Source organism: Mytilus trossulus, chromosome 10 (genome assembly GCF_036588685.1).
Source record: "Mytilus trossulus isolate FHL-02 chromosome 10, PNRI_Mtr1.1.1.hap1, whole genome shotgun sequence".
Classification (NCBI taxonomy): Eukaryota; Metazoa; Mollusca; class Bivalvia; order Mytilida; family Mytilidae; genus Mytilus; species Mytilus trossulus.
In genome coordinates this window covers 5,602,932-5,627,759 of record NC_086382.1, presented here as the reverse complement: position 1 = coordinate 5,627,759, position 24,828 = coordinate 5,602,932, and the positions used below count along the sequence as shown (strand labels likewise).

Here is a 24,828-nt window from a genome sequence, read left to right as displayed (position 1 = left end):
AGGTAACTTTTATCTATAAATAGTCGAATCTTCTGGAGTAAACAACAACGTTAAACGATATATTTATATACTACTTCATAACGTGTGACCTCACGTGTGTGGTAAAATTTGTTGATTGATGCACGTGGCTATTCTAGTAAATGAATTAATCTACAAAGCGAGAGCACTTTCCATTTTCATCAGCTAAGAGTCGACTATAGCCCTTTTTGAAAGGCTAATGCTTGTAAGAAACCATTTATTGAATAAATCCGCAATTTATTTATATCCAGTCCGATAATTTTTGCTCTTATAATCGCCCTACTCAAAAATAGCTTCCGGTTTTGATTTACGCTGGAAAAAATGACAAAGTGAAGGCCAGATTACCAAAATGTCAACAATTAACTATAGCAAGTGGGATCACATTGAGGTAACATTGTAAATATTTATATGATATACGAGCAAATTTAAGAAATTATAACACAAATAAACATTTTCCATTTTTTAAGTGACTGAAAAGTATGCCGGGCATGGCCAAAACACAAACGACCGAAAGAGACACAAAGCAAAATCCAATAAAATTATTTTATCAATATTTCTTTGTTAATTTAGTTATATTCTACATACTCAAACACTCTACACCTACTAGTAAATGTAATGCTTTGTAACTGTACTGTTCTGACTTCTTAACACACACAGTGGAAAGTTCTAGAAATCCCATCATCCATGATCATTGAGTATGTTTAATTATGTATGTTTTATTATATTTACTGCCTTTCCGATGTAAGAATGAACATTAAAAAAATGAGATGTTGGTTACAAGTTGTGAGTTAATTTGAATTATTTCAGATCTCTGATGATGAAGATGACACTCATCCAAACATTGACACTCCAAGTCTCTTCAGATGGCGCCACCAGGCACGTGTTGATAGAATGGAACAATCGAAGAAAGAAAAGGAAGATTTAAATAAAGGATTGACAGAGTAGGTTTAAGTTAATTTCTCGTCTGTCTGAAAAGTCACAGAATCAAGACTTTGGCATGCTTTTGTACATCATGTACATGTTCATCATGTTGTATGCAATCAGCAGCATAAAAGATTGTTAAAATATTTTAGTATTAAACATGTTAAAATTAACATAGGCTAGCTAGACAGACTGGTATGTATCTGTGCTAAGAGAGTGCATGTAAAATGTTCAAAATAGAGATACTTCACTTGTTGCATATTTTATAAATTTATGAAAGAGATGTGGGGTATGTATATAAAATTATTAACTAATGATTCAATGACTATGTGATTATTATTATTATTAGAAATACATCACATGCATTTTACTTATTATAGTCGGTTAAAGAGCTCACCAGAGCTCATGTTTTCTCTGTTATTATGTATATATATGCCAACTCTAAATAAAATTTACTTACTTACTTACTAACATCTTAAAAACTATAAAATGGGAGAGGGGGTCAAATGGATAAATATAACCTAAATATCATGTTTGATGAATATTCATCATGTTCATTGTTAATTTAAAGCAGTTTTAAAAAAACTTTTTAAGAGGCACTAGCTGTCAAATGCATGTTCACCGATTTGACTCAAATTGGCATATTTGATTTATAACAATGTACATGTAAAATATTTATCCAAATAATAAAAAGACTAAAATGAACAATTTACAGGGCATGGGCTCAATAAAATGTAGCTTTGTTTCGTGTGTATTTTATTTGAGTTGACTTTCGAAAACCTCCGATTGTCATACATGTATAAGCAATATAAACATTAATATAGATATAAGGCCAGGATTTTTTAATTTGTTGGTTTACGGATCCGCCGACCCGATTTTGCCGATTTCCAGAATAAAAATAAAATTGACTTTTCTGCTTTTTTATTCCCGCCGACCTTAACAAATGCATGATCCCTGAAAAATAATTAAAATATCCTTTTTTATGAAATGAAATGCATTAATCACTAACAGAATTGATAACACTTTCTGTTGTGAAATGAAACTTCCAGGTTACGTTTCTAAAAATAGACAAATCAATTATTTATGACCTTGAAATGTCGTTTGCGCAAATAATTTTGAGGAATGAAACCTGTGTTTTAAACCAATTACACAATAAGTTTGTTTCCCTTATTTGTCACCAGTCCGTATGATGCATCTTCTCATAGAAATAAACTTGTCCAAATGTGGACAGGTGGAAGTTCAAGACATCAAGTTAAAGTTCTGAATATTAACAAATCATTTGAAATTTTCTTGTTTCATAGATAATAAAAAAATATCATCCATTTGGATAAAAAAGGGAATGCATGACAACAGATTACCCTGATATTCTTGTTTTTCCAGTGGACAAGTCTTTTATGTTTTTGACACGTGTTGAAACCTATTTTCGTACTACGATTTTACATTTTTTTCTTTATCAGTTTTCGTGCTTGAAGATCATTATTCACCAAGTTTTCTGGAATTGATTAAGAGCTACTTGAATCTGTTTTTCTGTTTGTAAAAATGACGATTTTATTTCGTCTTTGTCCGTGCACCCCCTTTTTTTTAACGGGAAATTATTAGACAATGTCATGCGATGTTTATTACAGCAATAATATTTCATCGAACTAAAATTTAAGAAACAATGACAAAATAGCATAACAAACATTATTAGAAAGGTGTCAGAAATATATATTTATTTTGCAAAGGATTTGTATAGTAAGATTTTGCAGATTTTGCATATCAGTTTTCTGTCTTGAAAGATATTTTTTTTCTTTTTTTTTCATGACCGACCGACCGGACTTTTTCATGGAGAAAATCCGTAAACCAACAAATTAAAAAAACAGTGGCCTGACATTGTATTAATATATTGAACTCGTGTAATTGGATTTTTTTATTTTATAATTTCATATTACATATGAGTTCTATTATAAAACTGCACAGTTTTAGAGACCCTATTTGAATTATTTCCTTATTTCATATTCTTTCTAAAAATACAATAATCATATATATTCTAAATTTTGTAGCTTTCAGCAGAAGAAAGTAGAAATTCAACAAAAACTTAAAGAAGCAGAAAAGGTATGAATACAAATGAAGAAGGGCATTTTCCTGTTTTTATTATGTGGTTGCATACAATATGTTATTTTTAATATTTCATTAATACTTTATAACTTATTATAAAGAGATTTGTTATGATTGCAGATTATATTTAGTCAAATATCCATTACTGGTTACAGGACATTAATGTAAGCATCTATTGGTTACTGTGTTGCCTTCAATAATGAGAATACGTCCATACTGTATATAACTTTAAAAAGGCCGTGGCATAACAAAAAGTGTAACAAATTTTTAAAAAAAAATTTAGGCCTGATTTATGCTTAAACAATAAATAAAAACAAACAAATATGACAAACGTCAATAAACTATAGCCTCTGAATTACATATAGGTTCTTTACATGAATTAACTAGCTTATGTGATCCTCGATTCTACTTATAATAAAAGATATTAATATAAAAAAGAAGATGTGGTATGATTGCCAATGAGACAACTCTCCACAATAGACCAAAATGAGACAGAAATTAACAACTATAGGTCACCATACGGCCTTCAACAATGAGCAAAGCCCATACTGCATTAAATTGGTTTTCCTAACACTAGAATTATTTCATTTGTATGTATTATGTAATATGTATGTACACTATTTATTTAGCTGTAAATGCTTTTTCTTTGTTGTGATAGAACCAATTACCAGATATAAATAATTTACAACTTGAGATGAAAGAGATAGAAAAACAAGAATCAGATTGGCGAGCGAAAGAAGAGGAACTGAAGAAAAAAGAGAAGGTACTTAACTTTTATTAAGAATTGAATGTTTCTTTTTGTAACTATACACCTGCAATAAAAAATGGAGGTATGCTGTTTTAACTCTGTCTTTTCGTCAGTCTGTCCATTGGTCCAATGAATATTTTTTGTCTTATCTTTCTCAGGAAATACACTACAAGGATTTCTGAAATTTGGTTTTAGGGTTTATATGAGTCAGCTATACTGTGTGATGTGTTTCCAGATTCGTCACTCAACACATTCCTATTTACTGTGAACTTTTAGTGGGGTATCACTAGTGAGAAGTAGCTCACAGATTCATTTGTTTTATTTGGGTGTAAAAGCTTTAACTAATGCACCCAAAAAATGTGTGAAAAAATGTGTGAACAATCAACACTCATAAAATCCTTAAAAAAAGATTTTGTTTGTTTTCTTTTGCATTATTGTTGTGAAAAGTATAAAACATACATGTAATGGAATTATTGCAGTGTAATTATTTTTTTTAAATTTGGTCAGTTAAACTTACAAATTTAAGTTTTGTTTTCTTAATTTCCAATGTCAAATATTTCAGGATGAGCACAAATAAAAAAATAGGACAATAGAAATCTTCTTGCTGTGTATTTAAACAAGGGAACAATGATTTTGTATGAATATGTTTTTCTTTTGTTTAGAACACTTTATTTTTACATCTTTTTGTCTTTTACATCAATTATATGAAATAGTTAAGATATTTCTTTCTTTTTTTCAGTTGACTCCATTAAATATAGACACTATTTGTCATGATGGAAAATCAAAAACTGTAAGTAAAACAAAATTTTGTGTTGTACCTCTACCTGAAGACCTATTATGAAAACACAAGTTGGGGCCTCGCTGGCCAAGTGGTATAAGTAGTTACTACTGTTATCACTAGCCAGTCAACACTGAGGTTGTTAGTTCAAACACCGCTCGTGTGGGTGCACTTGACTCCAATCTTAATTGACTAGGATTATCAGTTTTCCTATCCAAGGTTGGTTGTTTTCTTTGGGCACTCTGAATTCCTCCACCATAAAAATTGATCGCCACGAAATAGCCTAAATACGGTGCTTAAAAGTGCTTAAATAGATGGAAATTTGAGACACTTAACCAAACCTGCTTTAACCTTCACAAGATCAGCTGACATCCAACAACATCACAAAAGTCACCAAAATATTAAGTAACAATAGTGCTACTTTTACCAGTAGAAAATTGCACCATCATCTTGGGTTTTGATGAAAACAAAATGTAGTTTTACTAGTGATAGTAGTGAAGCCATCAAGACAGAAACTTGTGAATTTTCAACCAATACATTACTTTTAAATATTATAATGCAATACTGATTAAATATTTAAAATAAAACATATGCAAAAATATTGAAATATTGGGTGTAATTGGTTAATGTTGTTGTCAATGACCCCAACTGTCAACTATGAAATTGACCTTGAGATGTTGGCCAATAATTAATGGTTTTTCATTATATTTTTCCCTAGAGAATACCTATATGCTGTTTGTATTCATGCTTGAAAACACAAAATTGTTAAAAAAGATTTTGTATAAAATGATTTGACACCATATAACCATGATAACAATGCAATTATTCTAAAAAAAGGTTTGTAATGAACAAAACATTATTTTTGTTATTTACAAGAAAAAAGTTGAAACTGAAGTTGGATAAGCATGTAAAATGATGTATGCCAGTTGTTCTTGCTCTCAAAAGGTTGTTAACAATATATAATTCATACAAACTTGTTCTCGTTTGGATTGTTTTACATTTGTCATTTTGGGGCCTTTTATAGCTGACTATGCGATACATTGTATTGGCTTTGCTCATTGTTGAAGCCCATATGGTGACCTATAAATTAAAACGTTAATTTCTGTGTCATTTGGACTCTTGTTAAGAGTTGTCTCATTGGCAATCATACCACATCTTCTTTTTTATAATTGATATGTTGAAAACATTTGAGTGTGTCCACATTTGTTGTGTATTTTATCATTTAATTGTTAATTTTTCTTTACAGATAATAAATAAGATTGCACCAAAGGTAGAAGTTTTAACAGAGGAAGAAAAGGCTGAGAGACAGGTAATGATGCTCTGGAAGCATGTAATATATCAGAAGATAAAATGTATTTTTGCGAGATTTTGAAATAGATTGAAATATGAAATTTTCCAAGGACATACAGATAATTTTTCCTGCTTAGAACAAGATTAAATTTCTACATAAGATTGATTGATTGGTGTTTGATGTAAGCCGCATTAGCACAAAAAGGCTATGTCAGGGCGAGAGCTAATTCTTATACATAAGATAATGTTAGGTTATTTAACTTAAGATTGATACATGTATTTTGATATAAATAAACTAAAGATACCAGTGTTTGCGGAAAGTTTTATTTGTGTAAGGTTTTAGATAAGTAAATTAAAATCACAACTCAGATAGGTTGCTAACATTGAGGCGAGACGTTTCAGCATGTGCATGCTGAATTCACTTTACAAATCCATTCTATATGTCTTTAATGTATATCATATTGAAGATGGAAACATTTGAAAGCAGACAGTTTTCTTGGGTTTTTGATTTTGTTTAATATTTTGTGGATAAATATGTTTTTAGAAAATTAAAACCATATGAAAAATTAGCATAAGACAAAATCTCTGTTTCTTGAAACAAAGAAAGAAAGTCCCAGTGAAATTAATTGTTTAATATAGATTCCTCCACTACAGCAAATGTGTAACAAGATTTCTCCACTCAACACAAGGCTTGTCAAGCTTTTTAAATAATTAAAATTTAACTGTTGTAATGTTATAGTGTTATAGTGTCAGAATCTGTTTCTCAAATGATTTTTATCTGTCTTTTTCAAAGATCTGCAGAAAGTTATATTCTTTATATTTGACATCATCAGACATGGTTGCCTTTTTCATGACATCACAATAGGAAAATTCAGAGAAAACCAAGAAGTATTGACATCTTAATAAAGTTTTAACCAATCATTTGCCGAGAACAGATATTTCACTAGTGAGGAGATACATTTTCCCACTTGGTCAAGAAATGTGAAAATTGCACAAAAATTAGAGAATAAAGATTCTTCTATAGTATAGGGGTATGTTTATTTCTATTTATAGCAAGTATTTGTAAAGAAGAACAAAGAGAAAGTAAAGAAGTTTGGAATGTTGAGACAGTATAAAGATAGTCAGCAATATCTTACAGATAATCCAGAGTTAGTTTGTGAAGAATCGGCTAATTATCTCGTCATCTGGTGTATTGACTTAGAAATGGAAGAGGTCAGTATGTGTTCCCCATCTAAGTTATCTCCCCTCCCTGTCTGTTACATAGAGATAATCCAGAGTTAGTGTGTGAAGAATCGGCTAATTATCTCGTCATCTGGTGTATTGACTTAGAAATGGAAGAGGTCAGTATGTGTTCCCCATCTAAGTTATCTCCCCTCCCTGTCTGTTACATACAGATAATCCAGAGTTAGTGTGTGAAGAATCAGCTAATTATCTCGTCATCTGGTGTATTGATTTAGAAATGGAAGAGGTCAGTATGTGTTCCCCATCTAAGTTATCTCCCCTCCCTGTCTGTTACATAGAGATAATCCAGAGTTAGTGTGTGAAGAATCAGCTAATTATCTCGTCATCTGGTGTATTGACTTAGAAATGGAAGAGGTCAGTATGTGTTCCCCATCTAAGTTATCTCCCCTCCCTGTCTGTTACATACAGATAATCCAGAGTTAGTGTGTGAAGAATCAGCTAATTATCTCGTCATCTGGTGTATTGACTTAGAAATGGAAGAGGTCAGTATGTGTTCCCCATCTAAGTTATCTCCCCTCCCTGTCTGTTACATAGAGATAATCCAGAGTTAGTGTGTGAAGAATCAGCTAATTATCTTGTCATCTGGTGTATTGACTTAGAAATGGAAGAGGTCAGTATGTGTTCCCCATCTAAGTTATCTCCCCTCCCTGTCTGTTACATACAGATAATCCAGAGTTAGTGTGTGAAGAATCAGCTAATTATCTCGTCATCTGGTGTATTGACTTAGAAATGGAAGAGGTCAGTATGTGTTCCCCATCTAAGTTATCTCCCCTCCCTGTCTGTTACATACAGATAATCCAGAGTTAGTGTGTGAAGAATCAGCTAATTATCTCGTCATCTGGTGTATTGACTTAGAAATGGAAGAGGTCAGTATGTGTTCCCCATCTAAGTTATCTCCCCTCCCTGTCTGTTACATACAGATAATCCAGAGTTAGTGTGTGAAGAATCGGCTAATTATCTCGTCATCTGGTGTATTGATTTAGAAATGGAAGAGGTCAGTATGTGTTCCCCATCTAAGTTATCTCCCCTCCCTGTCTGTTACATACAGATAATCCAGAGTCAGTGTGTGAAGAATCGGCTAATTATCTCGTCATCTGGTGTATTGACTTAGAAATGGAAGAGGTCAGTATGTGTTCCCCATCTAAGTTATCTCCCCTCCCTGTCTGTTACATAGAGATAATCCAGAGTTAGTGTGTGAAGAATCGGCTAATTATCTCGTCATCTGGTGTATTGACTTAGAAATGGAAGAGGTCAGTATGTGTTCCCCATCTAAGTTATCTCCCCTCCCTGTCTGTTACATACAGATAATCCAGAGTTAGTGTGTGAAGAATCAGCTAATTATCTCGTCATCTGGTGTATTGATTTAGAAATGGAAGAGGTCAGTATGTGTTCCCCATCTAAGTTATCTCCCCTCCCTGTCTGTTACATAGAGATAATCCAGAGTTAGTGTGTGAAGAATCAGCTAATTATCTCGTCATCTGGTGTATTGATTTAGAAATGGAAGAGGTCAGTATGTGTTCCCCATCTAAGTTATCTCCCCTCCCTGTCTGTTACATACAGATAATCCAGAGTTAGTGTGTGAAGAATCAGCTAATTATCTCGTCATCTGGTGTATTGATTTAGAAATGGAAGAGGTCAGTATGTGTTCCCCATCTAAGTTATCTCCCCTCCCTGTCTGTTACATAGAGATAATCCAGAGTTAGTGTGTGAAGAATCAGCTAATTATCTCGTCATCTGGTGTATTGACTTAGAAATGGAAGAGGTCAGTATGTGTTCCCCATCTAAGTTATCTCCCCTCCCTGTCTGTTACATACAGATAATCCAGAGTTAGTGTGTGAAGAATCAGCTAATTATCTCGTCATCTGGTGTATTGACTTAGAAATGGAAGAGGTCAGTATGTGTTCCCCATCTAAGTTATCTCCCCTCCCTGTCTGTTACATACAGATAATCCAGAGTTAGTGTGTGAAGAATCAGCTAATTATCTCGTCATCTGGTGTATTGACTTAGAAATGGAAGAGGTCAGTATGTGTTCCCCATCTAAGTTATCTCCCCTCCCTGTCTGTTACATACAGATAATCCAGAGTTAGTGTGTGAAGAATCGGCTAATTATCTCGTCATCTGGTGTATTGATTTAGAAATGGAAGAGGTCAGTATGTGTTCCCCATCTAAGTTATCTCCCCTCCCTGTCTGTTACATACAGATAATCCAGAGTTAGTGTGTGAAGAATCAGCTAATTATCTCGTCATCTGGTGTATTGATTTAGAAATGGAAGAGGTTAGTGTGTGTTCACCATCTAAGTTATCTCCCCTCCCTGTCTGTTACATACAGATAATCCAGAGTTAGTGTGTGAAGAATCAGCTAATTATCTCGTCATCTGGTGTATTGATTTAGAAATGGAAGAGGTTAGTGTGTGTTCACCATCTAAGTTATCTCCCCTCCCTGTCTGTTACATACAGATAATCCAGAGTTAGTGTGTGAAGAATCAGCTAATTATCTTGTTATCTGGTGTATTGACTTAGAAATGGAAGAGGTCAGTATGTGTTCCCCATCTAAGTTATCTCCCCTCCCTGTCTGTTACATACAGATAATCCAGAGTTAGTGTGTGAAGAATCAGCTAATTATCTCGTCATCTGGTGTATTGATTTAGAAATGGAAGAGGTTAGTGTGTGTTCACCATCTAAGTTATCTCCCCTCCCTGTCTGTTACATACAGATAATCCAGAGTTAGTGTGTGAAGAATCAGCTAATTATCTCGTCATCTGGTGTATTGATTTAGAAATGGAAGAGGTCAGTATGTGTTCCCCATCTAAGTTATCTCCCCTCCCTGTCTGTTACATAGAGATAATCCAGAGTTAGTGTGTGAAGAATCAGCTAATTATCTTGTCATCTGGTGTATTGACTTAGAAATGGAAGAGGTCAGTATGTGTTCCCCATCTAAGTTATCTCCCCTCCCTGTCTGTTACATACAGATAATCCAGAGTTAGTGTGTGAAGAATCAGCTAATTATCTCGTCATCTGGTGTATTGACTTAGAAATGGAAGAGGTCAGTATGTGTTCCCCATCTAAGTTATCTCCCCTCCCTGTCTGTTACATAGAGATAATCCAGAGTTAGTGTGTGAAGAATCAGCTAATTATCTCGTCATCTGGTGTATTGACTTAGAAATGGAAGAGGTCAGTATGTGTTCCCCATCTAAGTTATCTCCCCTCCCTGTCTGTTACATACAGATAATCCAGAGTTAGTGTGTGAAGAATCAGCTAATTATCTCGTCATCTGGTGTATTGATTTAGAAATGGAAGAGGTCAGTATGTGTTCCCCATCTAAGTTATCTCCCCTCCCTGTCTGTTACATAGAGATAATCCAGAGTTAGTGTGTGAAGAATCGGCTAATTATCTCGTCATCTGGTGTATTGATTTAGAAATGGAAGAGGTCAGTATCTGTTCCCCATCTAAGTTATCTCCCCTCTCTGTCTGTTACATAGAGATAATCCAGAGTTAGTGTGTGAAGAATCAGCTAATTATCTCGTCATCTGGTGTATTGACTTAGAAATGGAAGAGGTCAGTATGTGTTCCCCATCTAAGTTATCTCCCCTCCCTGTCTGTTACATACAGATAATCCAGAGTTAGTGTGTGAAGAATCAGCTAATTATCTCGTCATCTGGTGTATTGATTTAGAAATGGAAGAGGTCAGTATGTGTTCCCCATCTAAGTTATCTCCCCTCCCTGTCTGTTACATACAGATAATCCAGAGTTAGTGTGTGAAGAATCAGCTAATTATCTCGTCATCTGGTGTATTGATTTAGAAATGGAAGAGGTCAGTATGTGTTCCCCATCTAAGTTATCTCCCCTCCCTGTCTGTTACATACAGATAATCCAGAGTTAGTGTGTGAAGAATCGGCTAATTATCTTGTCATCTGGTGTATTGATTTAGAAATGGAAGAGGTCAGTATCTGTTCCCCATCTAAGTTATCTCCCCTCCCTGTCTGTTACATACAGATAATCCAGAGTTAGTTTGTGAAGAATCAGCTAATTATCTTGTCATCTGGTGTATTGACTTAGAAATGGAAGAGGTCAGTATGTGTTCCCCATCTAAGTTATCTCCCCTCCCTGTCTGTTACATAGAGATAATCCAGAGTTAGTGTGTGAAGAATCAGCTAATTATCTTGTCATCTGGTGTATTGACTTAGAAATGGAAGAGGTCAGTATGTGTTCCCCATCTAAGTTATCTCCCCTCCCTGTCTGTTACATAGAGATAATCCAGAGTTAGTGTGTGAAGAATCAGCTAATTATCTTGTCATCTGGTGTATTGACTTAGAAATGGAAGAGGTCAGTATGTGTTCCCCATCTAAGTTATCTCCCCTCCCTGTCTGTTACATAGAGATAATCCAGAGTTAGTGTGTGAATAATCAGCTAATTATCTTGTCATCTGGTGTATTGATTTAGAAATGGAAGAAGTAAGTATCTGTTCCCCATCTAAGTTATCTCCCCTCCCTGTCTGTTACATAGAGATAATCCAGAGTTAGTGTGTGAAGAATCAGCTAATTATCTCGTCATCTGGTGTATTGATTTAGAAATGGAAGAGGTCAGTATGTGTTCCCCATCTAAGTTATCTCCCCTCTCTGTCTGTTACATAGAGATAATCCAGAGTTAGTGTGTGAAGAATCAGCTAATTATCTTGTCATCTGGTGTATTGACTTAGAAATGGAAGAAGTAAGTATCTGTTCCCCATCTAAGTTATCTCCCCTCTCTGTCTGTTACATAGAGATAATCCAGAGTTAGTGTGTGAAGAATCAGCTAATTATCTTGTCATCTGGTGTATTGACTTAGAAATGGAAGAGGTCAGTGTCAAGTATCCTGCCAATGGCAACTTTTTCTTTTAAAAACAACGAAAAAATAACAAGGATTTTATATGATTTTCAAAAATAACTTTTTAAACTAGATATGTAATAAAATTAAAGAAAAGTAGTGTTAGCATTGTTAGTGAGCATCACATGGATAACACTAGAGGATTGGAAATATCAGACAGAATGTCAAACCTAGATAAGCTAAAATCCTGAAACAAATAATATGTGATATATTTACATAAATATATGATAAGGGAGACAACTTGTGTCTTCTTTAACATACATGATTTTCATTTCACTGAGGTAAAATTTATTACTTAGATAACAATGTTTTGTTTTCTTTCAGAAACATGAATTGATGTCACATGTAGCTCATCAGCTGATTGTTTTGAACTTTATCTTAGAATTGGCAAAATCCATGGATATCCATCCGAGAGGATGTGTGGCTCCATTCTTTAACAGGTGTGTTGTGACAACAAAATAAACCATGTGTTGTATTATTTCCATTGTAAACTGGGCAATTAAATGAATATATTTTTGATGTGATCAACATTTCCACCTGTCTTGTTTGTCTCTCGAAACATAAACAGCTTGGAAGTTTTTAAATATAGAAAAATAACCAAATTGGTAAAAAAAAAATGGAAATAATTTTTTAGCGAACAAATTTTGCACAGGTAATGTCAAAAAATTATTTGCACACAAAATAACTAATTAATGTTACTGGTAAAAAATTCAGTTTTTTTAGGTCTGCAGTATGTGTAAACTCATCCAAACTGTCCAAAAATCTTATTAACTGATGTTTGCATGATTTGTATTTTTCTCTGTAGAATACAGATGGGAGAAAAACAATATATGGAAGCATTTAACAGTGAACTAGATGCCTTTAAAGAAAGAGTTAAAATTAGAGCCAAAGAAAAACTAGATAAAGCTATTCAGGAATATGAAGAGGTACAGTAAAGTATTAATATTAAACATCAGTGATACAAAAATTCAGGGAACTGAAACAACTGGTATATTACATTTACTTAACTTCTGAGGGTAGATCTTTACCAAGTCGAAACAATTCATAAATTATGAAAATTACCATTTATTCCCTAGCTCTTTCCTCTCTTTAAAAAAAAACTTAGAAAACCCAACCAATCCCAATAATAATACTAAACAACAAAAACACAAACTTAATAAAATCTGCACAGAAAAGAAAGAGATTTTGACTGGAGGTAATAATATGAAAAATGGACAATGCAAACCAAGACGGCCGACATGGCTAAAAACAGTAAATAGGGTAAAAGACCGTTTTTGGATCATATCGCTGAAACCAAAGCATTTCATGAACAAATCTGACAGGATTAAATTAGCCCTGAAATTTTAAGACCATTCAGGCAACCTGTTTTTGGGTTGATGCTTTGAATTGGTAATTTTAATAAAATTTTGCAGCTTTTGGTTATTATCTTGAATATCAATATAGATAGAAGTAAACTGTTAACAGCAAAAATGTACAGAAAAGTAAGACCTTAAAATAAGTCAGCATGATCAAAAGGAGTTAGTTATTGCCCTTTGTAGTCAATTTTTAACCATTTTCATAAATTTTGTAAATTTTTACAAAATATTTTCAACTGTAACTACTGGGCCAAGTTCATTATAGATAGAGATAATTGTAAGCAGCAAGAATGTTCAGTAAAGTAAGATCTACAAACACATTACCATCACAAAAACACATTTTTGTCATGAATCCATCTAGATCTGTGTTCTTTGTTAAATATGTAAATAGACCCAGGTGAGCGACACAGGCCTCTAGCTTAAATAAAGAAGGTTGCAACAATTTTATTGTTTTTAGTAGATCTGACATTTCTTTGATTGTTGTTTTGTTAACAATAAGTTGCAAATATTTCTCATTCTGTCATATTCTGGGTCAATTGACCACCTGATAAAATGTCTTTTATGAAAGAAGATTGAATAAGCCAAATGTGTGAATGTTAATACAATGTAATGATTTTACAGGAAGAAAGACAGAAAAGATTAGGACCAGGTGGACTGGACCCAGTGGAAGTCTTTGAATCTTTACCACAAGTAAGGCCTAATATTGGGGTCTCTTTTTAACTTACATGTTGAACTTTGTTTGATTTCTAAATAAATAGAAATGTTGGTTATATGTCAAAGTAAAGTAACAAAAATACTGAACTTTGAGAATATTCGAATCAGAAAGTTTTTACTTGAATAGCAAAATCAAAAGCTCAAACACATGAAATGAATAAATAACAACTGTTATATTCAGGAGAAATCAAGACAATGACTAAAACAACCTAGTATTAGGGTCAAAGTGCAACATGTTATTATGAACAAAAGAAGTGTCTATAACCAGCTCTTAATCAAGAGTCCTAAAGAAGTGAATACATTAAACAGAAACTATCGAAGATATGTTACTGTTACCAATTTTATAGATATCATAAGCATTAATTAGATATGCCATCAGAAAAAGCCACAAACCAGGATTCAGGGTTCAAAATGTTTTTATTTTTTGATATCAACCTTGTCCTCTTTTTACGCGAATCCAAGGAATAATGAAATTTAACTAATAAAAGCCTACAATAGAAATCAGAATAGAAAGATAAAAATTTGCATGAAGGAATAGTAGGTACAAACCAAAAAAATGATGATAACTGTTTTCACCCTTCATCTTATGATATGTATTTAATGATCTTTTCTTAACTCTGCTGGCAGTTGTTATGGCAATTATAATGAAACATTACACTCAATTGAAATTACTACATTCAATTAATATCAATAAAAAGTAAAATCACAAAAATACTGAACTCTGAGGAAAATTCAAAACTGAAAGTCCCTAATTAAATGGCAAAATCAAATGAGAAAACACATGAAATATGAATGAATAACAACTGTGATATTCCTGACTTGGTACAGACATTTTCAAATGTAGGAAATGGTGGCTTGAACCTGGTTTTGTAGTGCTAAACCTCTCACGTGAATGACAAGTCACATCAAATAAACATTCTTTTTTGTTTTATTTAGATTTTAAAAGATTGTTTCGATAAAAAAGACATTGCTCTATTACAACAAGTTGTTGCTGAAATGCCCCAGGAAGAAGCCTCTTACCACATCAAAAGATGTGTGGATTCAGGTCTATGGGTGCCAGGGGGTGGAGACCAAGGTCCCCAGGGCGATGACGACGGAGAGGAATATGATGAAATCAATGAAGGAGCTCTAGAACAGGAGACAAAGAAAGAATCAGAGGAGGAAAAAGGAAATAAGGAAAGTGAAAAGGAAAGTGACAAACCAAAACAAGTCTCTACAGAGGAAGTGGACTGAATATAGTTGTCTTATTTGTTGCTTAATGAATTTTCTTTTATTAATATATGTTATTATTACAACCTGAGATATTTCTGTTCTTTTAGACATGAATAACAACTATTCAAAGCTTTATGGTTTCTTCTAAGTATTGTTTCATTTAGATTACAATCAGGTTGTAGTTTTTGTATCTAATTAAGCTAAGTATCAAATTTGGTGTTGATAAACTTCAGCTTTTGCCAATCGGTTAGGTCATGGATAAGCAATTACAAGGGGGATAATTTAAAATGAGTTAGATCCACTCCTATTGTATCAATAGGATAAACAAACCTTTAAATTCACAAAGCTAGACTCACGTTATTGTATTTATTGAAATGGTAGCTTAATTGAATTGAACCTTAGTGACACTCAAGTTTTTCAAGATACCAAAGAAAGAGACTTTTAAAAACAATTTAAATAAGTAAAAATAAAACTATTATAAAAAACATTTTTTTTTTTTAAACTGTTTTTATTCACTCCATATGTTTTATAAGCAATGTTATTATAAGTGTTCATATTAGATTTCGTATGGAATTAAAATATGTTATTTTATATATCACTAACTAGAAGCAGAATTAATTGTTTTTAAACAAAAATTAATTTTGTAAGAAACTAATTTTCAATGAACTTCAAACTACACTTCATCTCAGTATTGAAAGGAATTGCTATAATAGATAATGATGACCAAAAGCATTTGTCTGGAGTATTCAGAAGTGTTCATTCATATTCATTATAAATGTTGTTTGTTGATCAGATTTAAGAACAAATAATTGTCAGTCCATTGTCATTTACTATCTGATAAATAAAATAGCTTAAAGGCTTTATCAATTTGATATGGAGATTATTATTTCTGCACATCTTTTTGCAAGAGAAGTTTTTTGTTGATACAAAAATGTTTGCATGATTTTGTTTCAACATTTTGAACAGATGAACAAGTGTGGTGTTTACATAAATCATATACATATGTTATGAAGTTGCTGTCTGTCATATGTCTATTGTCCTCCACCTCATTTTCATGGTTTAGTGGCTAATTGAAAAATAAGTAAAAATTTTTTGTAATGTTAATTCCTTTCTTATAGGTTGCACTTTGTAAATACAGCTGTTTCTGAAAACACGCCTCTTTTGGGGAGAAATTGAATATTCATAGAAAATTTATTTTGTTTACATACCGGTTCCCAGTTATGCTCTCTGTGTTCCATATCGCAGAGACAGAACTTGGGAATATTACCAGTAAATAAACACGTGCATATTGTTTACATTGAAATCTGTGGTAACCTTTCATTCGAGGTAGGGGTAGTTAAGAAAATTAGTGTTAGTTTAAACTCTGAGAAGTTCAGTGCATATAAACGTTGAAAATATGCCTCACAGCCCTATATTTTGACCTTTGAAAAAAATTGTGGTGCAAATGAACTTTCAATTTTAGGATAAGATTTTTTTCAAAACTTCATAGCAAAAGTGGTACAGTTTTAGCCGTAAAAGGATTTCCTATGGGAAATTCCATTGTCAAGATTTACAGAAATGCACCCTATAATGAATAATAGGATAACTATATTAAGTATGTGAGTACCTTGCATGATCTCATGCCCGCCAGACAGTTTTCATCTGACCTTGACCACATTTCATGTGAATAAGGTTAAGTTTTCGTGCTGAAGTCCATATATCTAAAAATCATTATTTAAAAAAAAAAAAAAAATATATATATACAACTCGTCTAAACATCAACCCAACAATGTTAGATCTGTAAATTTGCTTCCGCAAATTTTTGGTTCTTCCCTCGCCGGGATTCGAACCCATGCTACTGTGATATCGTGACACCAAATCGCCTGCACTGCAGCCGTCCTGCTAGACCACACGACCACCTGGGCTCTCAAAAAAGAGCTTTCTGTGGGCATGTGTTACCTTTCCACGTCAGTTTTAATCTAGCGGCGTACTACAGTACATGATATATAAGGCATGAAGATGTTATTGTTACAGATCAGCTAAATTATCTATATTAAAGGATCTTACAAATTAATGTAAGATACAGTCACAGAAAATAATTATATTCATAAGTACGTCTGAGTCAGTGACAACCCTACAACAGATGTATCCATCGGATCGCCATCAATGATGGTGATACATGGCTGTGTACATAATGTATATACAACTCGTCTAAACATCAACCCAACAATGTTAGATCTGTAAATTTGCTTTCGCAAATTTTTGGTTCTTCCCTCGCCGGGATTCGAACCCATGCTACTGTGATATCGTGACACCAAATCGCCTGCACTGCAGCCGTCCCGCTAGACCACACGACCACCTGGGCTCTCAAAAAAGAGCTTTCGGTGGGCATGTGTTACCTTTCCACGTCAGTTTTAATCTAGCGGCGTACTACAGTACATGATATATAAGGCATGAAGATGTTATTGTTACAGATCAGCTAAATTATCTATAGTAAAGGATCCTACAAATTAATGTAAGATACAGTCACAGAAAATAATTATATTCATAAGTACGTCTGAGTCAGTGACAACCCTACAACAGATGTATCCATCGGATCGCCATCAATGATGGTGATACATGGCTGTGTACATAATGTATATACAACTCGTCTAAACATCAACCCAACAATGTTAGATCTGTAAATTTGCTTTCGCAAATTTTTGGTTCTTCCCTCGCCGGGATTCGAACCCATGCTACTGTGATATCATGACACCAAATCGCCTGCACTGCAGCCGTCCCACTAGACCACAGGGTTGTCACTGACTCAGACGTACTTATGTATATATATATATATATATATAAACGAGTCTAAATTGAAAACTACGTTCAAACCTATATATATATATATATATATATCAGATACTATAAAAAAAAATAGGTATACCATATTTGGTGGATGGAATGATTGTAAGGTGTATATGTCCAACTGGCAGGTGTCATCTGACCGTGACCTTATTTTTATGGTTCAGTGGTCAAAGTTAAGTTTTTGTGTTTGGTCCTTTTTTTCATACAATATGCAAGAGGTCAACAATTTTGGTTTACAGAAATATTTTATGATGTACGTATATTTGCCCTTGACCTCATTTTCACTGTTCATTGCTCAATGTTAGATTTAGTTTTTTAGTCTGGTCTATAATCAGTAATCTAGTTATGGGAAATAATATCTAATTTATTAAAATGAGATTTTATAAGATCTTAAACAGTATAACAGATGCTTTATATTTTTTTAAATCTTCAGAAAGTAAATTTTCACTTACATTATTATACAGTTTGACTTTTAATGAACAGTTCTGTTGTCTAAATTTTTATTTTTGTGCCAGAAAGTTCACATTAATAGGATGAAAAATGATAATAATTGTGAAAAAGAATATTTTTATTTAGAAAAAAGTACCCCAAGACAAAAAAAAAATGATTGTCGTCTTGTTTTCATAAAAAGGAGATCTTCAAGATTTCTGTGTGAAATAACTGCCTACTTGGCGATCTTAAGACATACATCCTTCTTCTTGTCAAGTTTACGAAATTTATTTTGCGTAAGCGAGACTTGGAGATCAATAACCTTTTTGTTTAATCATCCAGTTGCAAGTCAAATGCATATCCATGCAGGTCAATATGAAGATAATTTTAAAGGTTGAAACTGTTTTGTACTACATTGCGCTTGACTATTCACTTGTTTGTTCAAAATACTAGTACAACAGTCCGATTAAAGACATTGTATAGCTCAATGGTGGGTGTGGCTTTTTTGCTTTGAGTCTATTCCATACGACGCCCTGTAGCTGTTTGTTTTTAATCGAACTTTTTTTTATTATGGGTTATAAAAGGAACAAATATACTGTTCCAACGTTTAATGATCAGACTATTTATACAAAATTGAAAACATAACATGGTTATATTTTATTGAATACTTATATTGTATAATGCACAATATCATCTTTGTGTTATGACCAGTAACAACTTTTCAAAAAGCTCCATTTTACATGCCAATCATATGGTTTAAATTGTTTATCTATATCTGCCCGTCACAAGCCAAAGAGAATAATTATGTAGTGTGACCGTTGAATGATAACGTACCAAATATCTTTGCACCCATTTCACCCAAATCTCACATATCCTCGCATGAATTTTAATTAAATGCTTGACTCACTCAGGTTGCAAACAAGCTTTCCCTGAACTAGAGTATTGGTCAACTATAATTGTTGTATGGTTGGATCGCAAGGTGTAAATGTCTGTCTGGCAGGTATCATCTTACCTTGACCTCATTTTCATGGTTAATTGGTCAATGTTAAGTTGTCATGATTAAGTTGGTTTCTTAAATATTATAAGCTAAAGATCAACTATATTTAATGCATAGATTGATTGTTAGGTGAACATATCTGTCTGGCATGGTTAATCTGACCATGAACTAATTTTTTAAAAACCTATTATATGAAATGAAACACATAAAATTTCAATTGCACGAGTTTGCTATCTATTTATCTTTATAGACATATCTATATTTATGTTTATATTCGGTTACATGATCGTCTGTAATTTTCGGATGGTTAATTAGATGGCATAAACACCCACAAAACAAATGATTAACAAATGGACAAATTTAAAAGTAAGGAGATGTGTTATGATCGCCAATGATACATCTCTTAACAAGAGACAAACTATCAAACTGCAATTAACAACAGTTACTATAGGTTACTGTACAACCTTCAGCAATAGATAAAACCCATACCACATAGTCGGCTATAAAAACTCCCGAAATGACAAATGTAAAATGATTAAAACAAGACAACTAACAGCCTGATTTAAGTAAAAAAACACAAATATTATATGCAGCAACACACCACAACTTCTTTGATACAGGCTCCTGACTTGGAACAGGCACATACAGAATATCGAGGGGTTAAAATTGTTTGATGGCACCAATCCTACTCTAAACTGAGACAGTGGTGTAACAGTACAACATAAGAACACACTATAATAATCAGTAGAAAAAGGCGTAATTCTTCAGATTGAGAAAAAAAAGTCAAATAACAGTAATTCGAACAAAACAAACTGACAGAATACGTACAAATGTCAAAAATAGGGGCACAGCTGTCAACATGCATCGTGCTATAATCTTAATCACGATAAAAACAAACAAACATGTCAACGAAGAAAAACAAAAAGGCATATAGGCAAATTCCATAAAAAAAAAATGAATACAAAAATTTACCATGGCATTATAACACTAGACAGGATGTACAAGTACCGAGCAAAGACAAACAAAAGAACGATATAACACATCTATCAGACACAGGCTTCAAACAGCTGGAACTACTAACAAAATAGTATTAGAAATAATTAAAGACAGTTATCTTTTTTCTTGTAAGCAAGATCCATAGCTACTTTTCGAAAGTTATATCAAAAAGGAAAACCTTTTCATTTGTCCGTACTAAGAGCTGATTGTTCACTTTATCATAGTAGACAGAAATAGGTGTCTGTTCCATCTTCAGTAATTCTCTACCTTGTCCATCATGAGAAATTACGAAAATATTTTTCGATTGACCTCCAACAACAAATACATTTCCATAACTGTCTGTCGTTATACCTTCAGGATCTTGCAAAAGGTTGTCTTGAAAAGTCCATAAAACATTACCCTGTTGGTTACAACAGAATACGGTATTTTCTTTTCTCCTTGAACAGTAAATGTTCTCCATCATAGTAACATTGTAGAATAAGCCTTGTGTTTCTTCAGTTTCAAGTTTCTTTAGTAATGTTCCATTTATGTTATACAAATGTATCCCTTCATTCGATATCTTCACTGCTAATTTGTTGTCATAATAGGATATTCCCCAGCAGGTTCCGGTAGTAGGAATTATTTTAATAGTCTTGTATTGTGAAATTTTTATGCTAGCAATCTCAATTTTTTTTCCGTTTCCGAAAGTAATTGCAAAACAGTCGTTTGATATTTCAGTCATATCACTTGGAGTACCAGGTATAGTAATATTCGCCTGATGTTTCCCACTTCCATTAAACATTTCAAGATTGTCTTCGCAATAGTTTACAAGCATGAAACCTCCAGTACTTCTTATCAGGCATCCAAAATATAGACTACCGTCCTTGACTTTGTAGGAGCTTTTAATGCATGTCTTCTCAAAAAGCTTTATTTTCTCTATTCTTTTATCTATTGGTTTTATTGGCATTTGTGCTTCACCAGATGTAGGCGTCACAGTTTGGACTTCAGAGAATTTACTTACGATTGTTACAGAACCAAGAGACTTGAGAGTCAGCAGGTTATTCATTGGTTCCATATTGAGATATAAGGACGATTCATTCATGTTTTGCTGATTGAGCGATTCTTGCAACCAGTTCTGCTCAATGTTTACCAATTTATCTATTTCTCTAATGGCAAGAAACAACTGAACATCTGTGGCAATCTCTTTAAGTTGTGAAATTTTGAAATGCATTTCGGAAGCTACTGATAATCTAAATTCTAAATCTGCTAACGTCATTTTGACCGTAGTTTTGCATGTTTCTTTCGTTCCCGCCAATTCTTGTATAAGATCTTTTTCTAAATTATCTAAATGTTCATCCATTTTTTTTCTCATGTCTTTTACTGATGACTGAATAGATGATTCCTGGGTTTCAACGATTGTTAAGTTCTGCTGGCGTTTTGTCTTGACCTTTAATAAATTTTCTTCATGATTACTGATATCTCTCTGAAGATTGGAATACGATGTGGACGAAATAACGTTTTTTGCTACATCGTCTATTGAAACCATATCTTTGCACTCTCTATGATTCTTTGAAATACACAAGGAGCAAACAGGTTCGTCATGAGTAGGACAATAAAGGTCAAGGAGTTTATTGTGTTGTTTACACTGCTGTGAAATCAAGTGACCTAAAGAGGTAACCTCTTTGCTTTTTTCATACGTAAGTATTCTGTGATTTCTTGTTGCTTTCATTCCTTTGTGACTATCTGCACATGATTTACATAATGCCTCCTCGCAAGATAGACACCAGAACTGAACCGGCGCTGTCAGTTTGTTGTATGTACATGGATCACAATAGACAACTGCAGTTCCTTGCATAGCCATAATCTGTAAATATTCATTTAATGCAAATATCAGAACTTTAAAAGTCTTTCCGAAGAAATCGTTATATACAACGAATTTAAGAACTATAACCGCAATCACATTTACTATCTTTACCATATATATTGCAGTATAAACCCAGAAGACATGTTTTTGCACTGAAATGACATGATTTCAAACGACAACATCAAAAAAGAAATAACAAGAGTTCAAACATGTCAATATAAAACTCTATCAAAACAACTTATATTATAATTGACATGTTGGATGAATTGATTTTCTAAGTTCTTTATGTACATGTCTTAGTGGAAAAATCTGAGTACTTATCCTCGTTTACTCTTTGTATGAATGTTTGAGAGTGAGATAAATCTAAAAATGTAAGAAGAGTCTATAACATCTTAAAAAGAATCAAAACCTTTTTTCAAATGTCCCCATCAGATCAGAAAAAATGAGATTAAAAGTAAAAAAATAATGTTCTAACAACGACACCGAGACATAAAAGATAAGAAACACAGCTTGTAAGGAATGGGGTAATGGCTTAGTTATTGATTTGTGACTCTTTGTTTACATGGTTATATGCGGTGAAATAATCTATGTTGTTCTGACACATTTAATTTTTAGTCTGGTTATTTTACCTTATAAAATTTCTTTGCAATGAAGTAGACTGCAAACAGAAAATCATGCAAATAATCTCAATTATAAATATGCAGTCAAATGACCGTGGCAACCAGGAAGGTGAATAGAGATGTAAACGATACACCTATATCATGTATATATTTACTGATAAGAAACAAAAGGTTTGTTTAGTATCAATCTTTTCTGTTTTTATATGTCAACTAATCAAGAGTTTATCATACCAATTATTTTCTTGAATCAAGGTTTTACTATCAGACCTTTTCAACACCTCTCGACATCGACTAATGACATTTACGGTTAACAGGTAAAATGGAGGGATCGTCTCAAAGACAAAAACGATCATGGTTTTGATTACCATGATTGCGTAATATACTGTCTTGGCTATATAGCTACAGAAGATATATCCAACAAAAAATTAAATAAATATTTTTCTCTGTCGTTATCATATTATTATAACATGTATTTATACGACATTTCACGTTGAAGTGATTTAAAAAACTTACAACATTCTGACAATGCGAATACTAATCAGCTTTCTCGTTAGTTTCATGATTGTGTGAGTCTAACATGAAATATTGTGCCGCATAACTATAACTATAAATTTGTTTGTGTAAAAAACAATAATGAAATTTTCTAAATTTATGAAACATTATTTCTCATTAAACTCATCATAGATACCAGGATTGAAATTTTTTATTAACGCCAAACGCGAGTTTCGTCTACACAAGACTCATCAGTGACGCTCGAAGAAAAATAATGTTAAAAAAAACAAATAAAGTACGAAGTTGAAGAGCATTAAGGACCAAAAATTCTTAAAAGTTTTGCCAAATACAACACTGTCCGATCGTTACACACTTGTATAAATATGGTCGAGGTGGTGTTTCCTACTGATCTCGATCTCGAAATCACATCGCTAGTATAATAAACGAGGGATTCAGATTCAATAGTTTATTAAAGTCTCACCACTTGAATAACATTATACATTCTAATATACATATAAAACATTGCGTATAACATGAAATATTGGATAACATCTATAAAACATATTGTATATTAAAACTAATAGTAAAATATTATTAGCTTCTAAATACTAAAACATATACAAGTGCCATTCTATTAAATTATGAGAGACTAATATTAAATGATTAATTATATACAATATTTTACACAATTTTAAAACTATATATATCTAAGATTTAAAATACATCATCAGCTATATACAAATAAAAAAATTGTTCTTCTACATAAAATATTAAAGCAGGTTTTAGCAACTACCTGACATAGTTCTTCATTACTGAATAAAAATATAAATTTTTCTACTCCGCTTTTAGATACCTGGTTAAAAATTATGTTTTTCTTTGATGTATTGGAAAAAGTATGTAATGAATTAACTTCTAGTTCTAATGTCAGTAGTCAACACTTCGGTGTTGACATGAATATCAATTATGAGGTCATTTTTATAAATTTCCTGTTTACAAAACTTTGATTTTTTCGAAAACTAAGGATTTTCTCATCCCAGGCATAGATTACCTTAGCCGTATTTGGCACAACTTTTTGGTATTTTGGATCCTCAATTCAATTCAATTCAAAGTTTTATTGCCATATAAACTTTACAGTTTGTGACATATAACAACAACAAGAACAAATAAAGACAATAACTAAGTAACTCAATATATATACACAAATTCAGGTAAATATTAAAGGGTCCCCTGTCCTCAGTTCCATTGACTTTTTTATAAAGGATCCTAGTTTATTCACTTGTGTTGGTGTTGATGGGTTAAGTATATATATATATAACTTTGTCATTGTCAGTGAGATTAGCAAATAAATTACTTTCTCTATTAATGCAATCAAAATATGTTAATCTAAT

At 32.8% G+C, this 24,828-nt stretch overlaps 2 protein-coding genes across 2 annotated transcripts; one reads left to right on the top strand and one right to left on the bottom strand.

The window, feature by feature from the left end:
* The first annotated feature begins 177 nt into the window (after window positions 1–177).
* Window positions 178–15,337, top strand: LOC134686763 (hsp90 co-chaperone Cdc37-like). Its single transcript, XM_063546505.1, has 11 exons — window positions 178–406; window positions 826–959; window positions 2,982–3,033; window positions 3,695–3,799; window positions 4,524–4,574; window positions 5,809–5,871; window positions 6,906–7,064; window positions 12,281–12,396; window positions 12,762–12,882; window positions 13,933–14,001; window positions 14,962–15,337. The coding sequence occupies exons 1-11, from the start codon at window positions 368–370 to the stop codon at window positions 15,256–15,258; spliced, it is 1,206 nt and encodes a 401-aa protein (XP_063402575.1). The 5' UTR covers window positions 178–367; the 3' UTR covers window positions 15,259–15,337.
* A 5,293-nt stretch (window positions 15,338–20,630) lies between these two features.
* LOC134686660 (uncharacterized) lies at window positions 20,631–22,325 on the bottom strand. Its single transcript, XM_063546334.1, has one exon. The coding sequence runs from the start codon at window positions 22,323–22,325 to the stop codon at window positions 20,631–20,633; it is 1,695 nt and encodes a 564-aa protein (XP_063402404.1).
* Between the last annotated feature and the right edge of the window lie 2,503 nt (window positions 22,326–24,828).

Excerpts from the sequence above, each read along its gene's own strand:
- LOC134686763 (XM_063546505.1), top strand. The coding sequence starts at position 368 with ATGTCAACAATTAACTATAGCAAGTGGGATCACATTGAG. Across the intron at positions 960-2,981 it reads TTAAATAAAGGATTGACAGA|CTTTCAGCAGAAGAAAGTAG; the intron begins GTAGGTTTAAGT and ends TAAATTTTGTAG. Across the intron at positions 5,872-6,905 it reads AAGAAAAGGCTGAGAGACAG|CAAGTATTTGTAAAGAAGAA; the intron begins GTAATGATGCTC and ends TTCTATTTATAG.
- LOC134686660 (XM_063546334.1), bottom strand. The coding sequence starts at position 22,325 with ATGGCTATGCAAGGAACTGCAGTTGTCTATTGTGATCCATGTACATAC.